At 45.6% G+C, this 8,399-nt stretch overlaps 1 protein-coding gene across 2 annotated transcripts; it reads right to left on the reverse strand.

Annotated features, from left to right (window-relative positions):
• Positions 1-520: 520 nt before the first annotated feature.
• On the reverse strand, positions 521-6,875 carry LOC108936745 (protein sprouty homolog 4-like). 2 transcript variants are annotated; one of them, XR_001966300.2, is made up of 3 exons: positions 6,671-6,875; positions 3,067-4,138; positions 521-1,034 (listed from the first exon to the last, which is right to left on the reverse strand). XR_001966300.2 is itself a non-coding variant. In XM_018756300.2 (2 exons), exon 2 carries the CDS (start codon positions 4,104-4,106, stop codon positions 3,159-3,161), a length of 948 nt encoding a protein of 315 aa, XP_018611816.1. In that variant the 5' UTR covers positions 4,107-4,138; positions 6,671-6,875; the 3' UTR covers positions 521-3,158. The 2 variants fall into 2 exon arrangements, 1 of the variants encoding a protein (XP_018611816.1); XM_018756300.2 differs by having other exon boundaries at positions 521-4,138.
• Between the last annotated feature and the right edge of the window lie 1,524 nt (positions 6,876-8,399).

Genomic DNA, 8,399 nt, shown 5'->3' on the forward strand with positions numbered 1-8,399 from the left:
GACAGAACGTGTGGTCGATGTGTTCCGACTCGCTCGCGTATGACTGCATTGGTTGTCATAATCCTATTTATTCTTGAAATTGTGATCTAATTTTTGGCATTTTATAGCTTAGTAATTAAATTCTCTGGTAGAAGCGTTTTCGCATGTGGAATGTCTCCCGCATGACCGACCAGAGCCTGGATTTTCTGCCAAGAACTCTTGTATGTTTTTGTAATTTGTGTTTAATTTTTATGTAGAAAACATGTTTTAAAACACTTCTTTGAAAGCAGAAGAGCAAAAATTTGTCTTTCATCAGACACACCGTACGTAAAAAGAGAGTTTTACACTTCGTCCGATGAAGAAAGACACAACACCAGGTAATGTTTAACAATATAGATATATATATTTCTAAATTCAATGTACATTCTGTTTCGACAAGCTTTTTAAAACTCTTCATCACAAACAAAAAAGGCAATTAAAATAAATACTATATAAAATAGAACTTCAAAATAAATATTTCTATAAAGGGAAAATCGTGAGTTTTTATACAAGACAGAAACTAGTATAGATTATTCTCTCAACATTTAAATGGCACAGACAAGAGAATATATTAAGCCAGCAGTTTGATTGAAAGGGGATGCTCTGAATGTGTTTAGATCATACCCACAGAACGGTCGTGACCTCAAATGCGTCTCGGAAAGAGCGTCCTTGGGAATGGATTGTTCCTGGGTGAGTTGTGTTACTGTGACATTTGGTAAAAAATAAAATGTCTTTCATATGTAAGTTACAAGGTTTGGGCCGTAGCTACCGTGGAGTTTGAAGCTACAAAATATGTTCTTCGAGCCCGTGTTGTTGAAGCACGAGAGAGGCCTCCTCCTCCGCTAGCGATCGCTGGGCCTGCCGTGTCCGTCATTTACAAAGCAGCTGCCGAACGGTCTCGGGAAAGGGCCGAGAACAGTTCCGGATCGCAGCTCGGTCGCGCTGTCCGGGCCACGGATTTACTCAGCCATTTCTGCGCCTCTGCGCTGGCGGGGGGAGCCCAGCAAAGCCTCTCTCTAGGCGTGAATAGCAGAAACAAAAGAGGTATTTTTATTACTAAGCACTTCTTTAAAGCAAGTACTGTTTGTAAGATGGAAAGACCTGCACTACTGCCCTTCAAGCCTACAGCCCTCACCAGAAATATACTATATTGTACCATGCATGTTTTTTTTTTTTTTTTTTTATACAGTGGCTTTAGGAACACACGAGGAAGAAGGTGCTCAAAACTATGTACAACTGCTCACGCGCATGCGTCTCTTCCCTTAGAATGACGCCGACAGGTAGCAGCTCCTCGCTGCGCGGCCCTTCCGACACCCGCCCTGGCTACCGTTTGTCCCCTACGCCCGTGCCGCATTGCGTAACCAACGTCGGCGGCCATCGAAGACGAAGCGCAGGGGTCTTTGGGAATGCGGGGTAACGCCTGCTGACAGTATCCCTTTCGCGTGACGTTGCCGAGAGAAGGATACCGTACCTTTAGACTACCGTCTGATGAGTTGAGTGCATAAAAAAAGTCCTTAGAGAACAAAATCAAGTCTAACGACAAGAACGTAAAAGCACAAGACTGCACTGCTCTCCTTTGGCCAAAGCCCTGGCTTCAAATCGTATCATTAAAATAGACTTTCTGGGAAATCTTTAGATGTTATGTACAATAGGGCTCTGCAGCAGTCGGGTGATGTTCGGAGGAGGAGGAGCATGTGATGGACGTGATCAGCAGCTAATCAGAACCACATCCTGCAGTTGTACATAATACTGTGCCTTTGTGTACATTTAGGGTTTGCTTGGTCAACGCGAGTTGTGCGAGGCGTCGATATTTCCGAAAGCCGCTCGGAGCCGCCACACTTTGGTGCCGTCGCTCCGATTTCCCTCTTTTCAAATGGCGGCCGACGTGAGGAGCAGACCAACAGCGGCCTTTCCTCATGCAAAGCGTAGTGAACTTGGCCGTTGGCTCGTTTCCTGGTTCTCTGCAAGGCGTCCAATGCAAATGGGGGAATTGGGAACACCGGGAGCGAACCGACAGAATTTGAACGTTTGCATACTTTATTCACGTGTGATTTGTTCAACACCCCGTCCATTTTTTTTTTTTTCACTTTGCCATTTGGATGATTTTAATGCAGTTATGGGGGTATGAACTATTATCTAAAAAGAAGCTTCCTAACCCTGCTTTTCAGACAGCTGGCGTTCAAAACCTCAGCAGATTCCAGGACCTTGGAGAATATTTTTTGTCGTCGTTCCCTTTTCTGTTTGCACGGGACACCTTGCACGTTAACGTAAAAATGCAATGGAAATTAAATGTTCCCTGAGGCGGCTTGTGTACAAAAAACCCATGCCTAGTACAGGACCCCCACCTTCTCGTTTAAAATTCATTTGGGACTTCGACAACATGTATTTCAGACTTATTTTTAACTGACGGTGAACTGTTGACTTTTTAAAAAGCCAACCTGCCATAATACAGACAGACCAAGCATTTCCTCAAGTCTAAATCCATTGTAATGTCATTTAGATACTGATGATTGTCTCAACAGTACACAGAACTTTCCACTGCTTTGTGATCATTGGAAAAGTCAGATAAAAATATTGCCATCTCCTGAAATGTTCCTGCAAGACTTAATGTATCTTTGCAAAATGAAGCCGAGTTATCAAAACCATTTTTGTCTGGAGTGTACCCTGACAAATATACGGTCGTAAACGCCGAGCAGTATTGATAATCCAGTGAGCAAAAATTATTTCTAATCTGCTCAATGGAAAATGCACCTTCCATAGAATCAACATGGTTGTTCAGCGTACTGCTGTTTTACACACTTTGAATAAATCACATGACTGAGGTGGGGGGGTGGGGGTCACAGGAGTATTGTGGTGTTGAATATTAAAACAGCTGGAGGTGACAGGAACCAGGACTGATTCCTTTAGCCATCGTTTGTAGGTTACCACTAGTCTTGGTCACATGTTGGATATTGATTGACATTTGACATACACTGCTAGAGAACGTTTGATGTCAAATTAGACAACATCGTCATTGGGCACAGTCAAACAAAACCCTCTGTTAAGTACCATTGTTTCTGGTGTTCACTAAACTTGGGGCCAAGTCCTCTCGTAGCCAACTTGTCCAAGAGTTGATCCTCAAGCCACTGCTCACGACCTCATCAGGAGGGCTGTGTCTCCTTGGTGGCGCTCTTCTGCTCCCACTCAGCTGCCTTACACGCAGAGGAGTGTTTGCAGCGACAACCTGGCCGGCTGATGTGGTCGTAACACTTCTGGGACAGTTTGACGCAGCCGGTAGCTGGCAAGTAGCACAGCAGGCAAGGCAGCACCAGCGAGAGGGTGCCCATGAAGGCCCAGCGGGCACAGCGGTTGGAGGGCCCGCAGGAGCAGGGCCGGTCGGCACAGGATCCCTCTTCGTCCTCGTCATCGGTGCAGTGGTAGAACACACCCTTGACGAGGCACATGCAAGTAGCCGCGTCCACGAGACTCCGGGCCGAGCACAGGCACTCCTGGTTGCACACCCAGCAGGAGGGCAGCGTCCGGGGAAGAGTGCACTCTGTGCACCGACACCTCCCGCAGCGTTGGCACAGCAGCGTGTGCTTGCCTGTGGTCTCTGGGACCACCAGGGGCTTTGGGACCTGGGGCACAGGACCCGGAGGTGACTTGACTTGGAAGCTGGCGGCCCGGGCAGGATCCGCTGTGGAGGGAGGGGCCACGTGATCCAGCAGCCTCTGGTCGGAGGAAGTGCTGCCGCTGCTGCAGCTGCTCATGGAGCTGGGCCGACCGCCGCAGTAGATCCAGGGGTGTGTGACGTCATGCGGTTCACACCGCAGCAGGTGGGGATGGGAGCTGCTGACCAATAGGGAGTCCTGCGGCCCCCTCGCAGCCTTCTGGCTGGATGGCTGAGTCGACACCACTGCGGGGCAGTCGATGTAGTCGTTCTCAATGTGAGAGGACTTCATCTGGTCAATGGGGTAGATGGTCAGCGGTTGCTGAAACCTCCCATAGGGCACTCGACTGTCCAACAAAGGCTGCACCATGATGGAGGAGGAGATTCCAGGGATGTGGTGTGGGACCCTCGATTCCATCTGTATGTCTGTGCCCTTCATATATCACAGGGAGAGCTCGGGGTCTATTAGCCCTGCACAGGCAGAGAAGCAATGTCAGAGTTGAACCCAGGGTTCCCAAATCTCACTACAGCAAATAGTTTAGTGGTTAATGCAGTCTGAGCCCCGCTACTTTTGTAGTAGCCTTGAGCAAGGTACTTACCCTGAACTCATACAGTAAAAATAAAAACCATCTGTATAAACTGGTTACTCAATGTATGTAACCTTGGACAAGAGCACCACAAGCATAAAAGTTTAATAACAATAATAATCTAGATTAATTCTTCCAAAAAAGATATTTAAAAATCAATTTATTATTATTATTATTATTATTGATTTATTCTTATTTAGTTTGTTAATTTTTCCTCATAAGATAAATTTAGTAACTGATACATTAGGCAAACGTAGGGAATTTAGCTTATGAATTCCTAGTTTTGAGAGGAAATTCATGATTCTGCATCCCTCATAATGTTCATGAACTTTTCTCGAACAAAGATGCGATAAACCAAAGGTTTATCCAAGCACAAGATGACACATTGTTTTAAAGAATAAAGGATGTAAAGCTCATAGGACTGGCATGTCCATTATCATAGCGGTTACTCAGAAGACTCCTTTGTCCGATGCGTGGATTATCTTGCTATGTTACATAATCAGCTGTGATTTACTGTGATGTACCCACTGATACAGCCTTTGGGGTATTCAGGGTAAGTACCTTAATCAAGAGCCCTACAGCAGAGGTGGGATAAACCCAAAAGGCAGCATAACCGGAACAGTAGCCACTTCTAACCCATTGAGAGGTAAAGTGATTTTCTCAACAACTAAAAAGGAAATGAGAGAGAGATTCCCCCGCGTGTGATCCCTTCTCGTGGTACATCTCCATTGTTCACCAGCGCGCGCACACACACACACACACACACACACACACACACACACACAGACACACAGAGACACACAGAGATACAATTTCACTTTGAACTAATTATAAATTATTCATTCCTATTTTCATAAAATGACAAGTGCTCAAGTTCAAACTGGAGATCCGCCTTAGTTTTTTTTTCTTTTCTTTTCTTTATTTTGAATAAAAATATTACTAGGAAGGTGATTTGGAATCTTTTGGGATCAGAATAAAGTTTTGTGCGGCTACTTGTTGTGCGATGAACATGATCCGTCGGTGCATAAAAGTGGAAAGAAACAAACTAACTGTACTAAGAATCATATAATACGTCTGCAACTAATAATGTCTCTCTTTGTCCTAATGTAATATACAAAATTGTATGTTCTATGCGATGTACATCGCTTTGCAGAAAAGTATCAGCTAAATTAAATGTTAATGAATTAAAAACCCGTTTATCCAACACTGTCAGTCACCTCGCTCGCGTGTCGCCGTGTCCTTCGTCTCAGATCGAGACCGGGGAAACTCGCGAAACGGGGCCTAAATCTCTACATTCCACTCGGGAGGGGAAATAAAGGGTTTGTTAACAGCGCGGAAACCCGCAGTGTCTGTGAAAAATATTCCCCGTTTTAATTACGTCAATAACTATTTAAAACGTCGAGAGTCAGATTTCCACTCATGGTTATATATAACAGAACGGATAATTAAAAAAAAAAAAGACAAGTGGAGAAACGTTGAAGGTAAAAAAAAAAAAGAAAGAAAACGACATACATACATATATTACGCAGCAGCGGCTGCTTAAAAGTTTACTTTTATGCATTTTCGCATCTGACATGATCATCGATCTTGCCTTTCCTTTGTGTTTTAAATCGCGATCAACCAACACGCATTAAATTAATTGTTCTGCAATAAGTTCTCGCCATAAAGCGCAGCCAGCAGCAGCAGCACTTGTCGTCGTCGTCGTGCGCGTTACTCTGCCTGCAGCTTTCATGGCAAATTTGAAGGCAACGCTTCTCCGTGCCTCTCCAGCAGTATAAGTATAAGAGCACGCGAAAGAAAGAGCCATGGTGGTACAGGCAATAAATAAAAGCCCTAGAGAAGCACATCTGCTTGACAGATGATCGGGCACAAAGTCATGTGTCATCTGAGCGGAGATGAATGTGCTGAAGCAACTCGTACAAACGCAGCGGAAACCCATGCGTAATAAAGCAAGGTATAAATAACCACGATATATATATATATATATATAAGCACACGGCCGGGTGAACTCCGGACGGTCGGTTGTCCGCATTATTAGGCACCACCAGCAGCACGAGCGTTTCGCATTTCCGATTTCGACGTCCTGCTGCCAGCTCGAGTCCGTGTCTTCATTGTTTTTACGTCACGCGCGCCTAAGTCTTAACGCACGTTTTTGTCTTCTTCGCTCAAATAAACCTGTGGGGAAAGATCCACGGACGAATCCGAAAAACACACAGCGGCAACACCGAGACGAGAGAAACCATGGCCGTTTTTTGCTCTCTCCTACAGCGCCAGCAGCAGCAGCAGCAGCAGCATCTGCACGCAGCAAGCAAGCGAAGCCCGGCTGCTTCCCACCGCGACAAACGTCCGATCCGATCGTCGTACATCGCTGCAAATTTTCAAACGGTAATAAATAAGACAATGGGAGAGGACTTACTTGATGAGAGAAATCACGCATTTCTTTGTCTGACTTTCACCGACGCATGAGTGTATTCCAGATGTGTGTGTCTCTCAGCGAGTGTGACAGTGTGTGTGTGCGCGCGCGCGCGCCTCCAGTCCGAAACACTCCGAAGCCACTGCAGTGGAGACACTGGCTTTTCGCTGCGATGTTGCAACTACTTGGGGGTGGAGAGGGCTTTTTATGAATGGGAGGGCGATAGTCGCACTGCGCAGATGCGCGGAGAGCCTTTTTTTGTGAATGGGGAGGGCGTGGCCTTCCAGCGCGCAAGTGCGATATTACAGTTTTATGAATGGGAGGACGCGGAGCGTCAGCGCGCATGCGCAGCCCCCGCTTTTCATGAATGGAGGGATCGACGGAGAGCTGCGCTCCTGCTGAAGGACGATCTAGAGAGGAGCGGAGCGAAGCGGAGCGCATGAATGGACAAGGAAGCGCGTCGCCCCGCCGTCCTTTCTTATTCAAGCATTCACACCCTTGTTTTCTCCTCTGAAAGTATGCAAATTTCCTTCTGACTGTATCTTCCACTGTGGTCTAAAGAACTCTCCGATGTATTTATAACACAATAAAGACGGAAGGTATAAATGCTTAGAGTATCTTAAATGGAATCTGGGAGGAAAAAAAAAAAACATTTCGCGCAGACTGCGGATTTTTTTTTTTTTTTTTACTCATCCCGCCACAGCAGTCAGCAGTTTTTAATACCATTCAAATGAGGGTGAAACGTAGTCAGTCTGATGATTGGAGCAACGTCGGCATTATAAAAAACCAATCATGCTCATTTTTTTCTGTCCTCCACAGGAACGTTTATCCGTGGAAGACCTGGGGAATGAATCCCTGAAGAGGACGCAGAATAACAACCTGAAATCCCAGTCCAGGTCTCCATCACACACACAGTATGTGTACAGTACAGACAGAAAGCTCTCACTCCAACAGATCCGCAAAACCATCATCAGCAGCATCGGCTCCACCATGGATTAAATTTTAGCTCGCATGAAGTGTACTTTATACTTTCTGAGGACATGCTCTCCTCCGCCAGAGGAGATCCAGTAACAAATGCTCAACAGATGGTGAGCTCTGTAGGTTTCAGGGGTACAGTTTTCAATTCACACATGTTCTGTTCGCTTGAAACAGGCTGCATGCGCTGCACATTGTAAACATCTGTAGGTTGTGTCTGTTTCATTCGTGTCTCTTACATACAGATGTATTCCGAGCGGTCCGTTGGAGAGGTTAGTCGGATACGTTTAATCTTTAACGTACTTTAGTTGTTTATACATGTATGAACGCAGGCCTTGGGCATCGTTTTCAAACCTGCTGCGTTTCCGTTTTATTCTCTAGGTGGATTTTGTTAGAAACGTCTGTTTGATCCGCGTAAGCAGTTGAGTGGGCAAGGGCAGACACCGGGGGGCTTAACAGAAGAACAGGATGTTGTTGATCTGTACAGAAACCCTGCCGAGGGAGTTACTTTAAATCGCCTTCATCCCACTGTTTTTCCATCTCCCTCGGACCAGTACTGCGGGTCACGTCCCTGCAGCCAAAGGTTAACTGCAGGATACGCTGACGTCTACAGGAAATACAGCAATTATAGGAACAAGTAAAAATTATTCAAGAGCAAAGAAGAAGGAACACAAAGCAAACATTAGGGGGAAATTAATGCACTTTTTGTGTAAATACAGGGATGTGGGTGAGACAGAAACATACATTGAATCTGTAT

The sequence above is a fragment of the Scleropages formosus genome, chromosome 13 (genome assembly GCF_900964775.1).
Source record: "Scleropages formosus chromosome 13, fSclFor1.1, whole genome shotgun sequence".
Classification (NCBI taxonomy): domain Eukaryota; kingdom Metazoa; phylum Chordata; class Actinopteri; order Osteoglossiformes; family Osteoglossidae; genus Scleropages; species Scleropages formosus.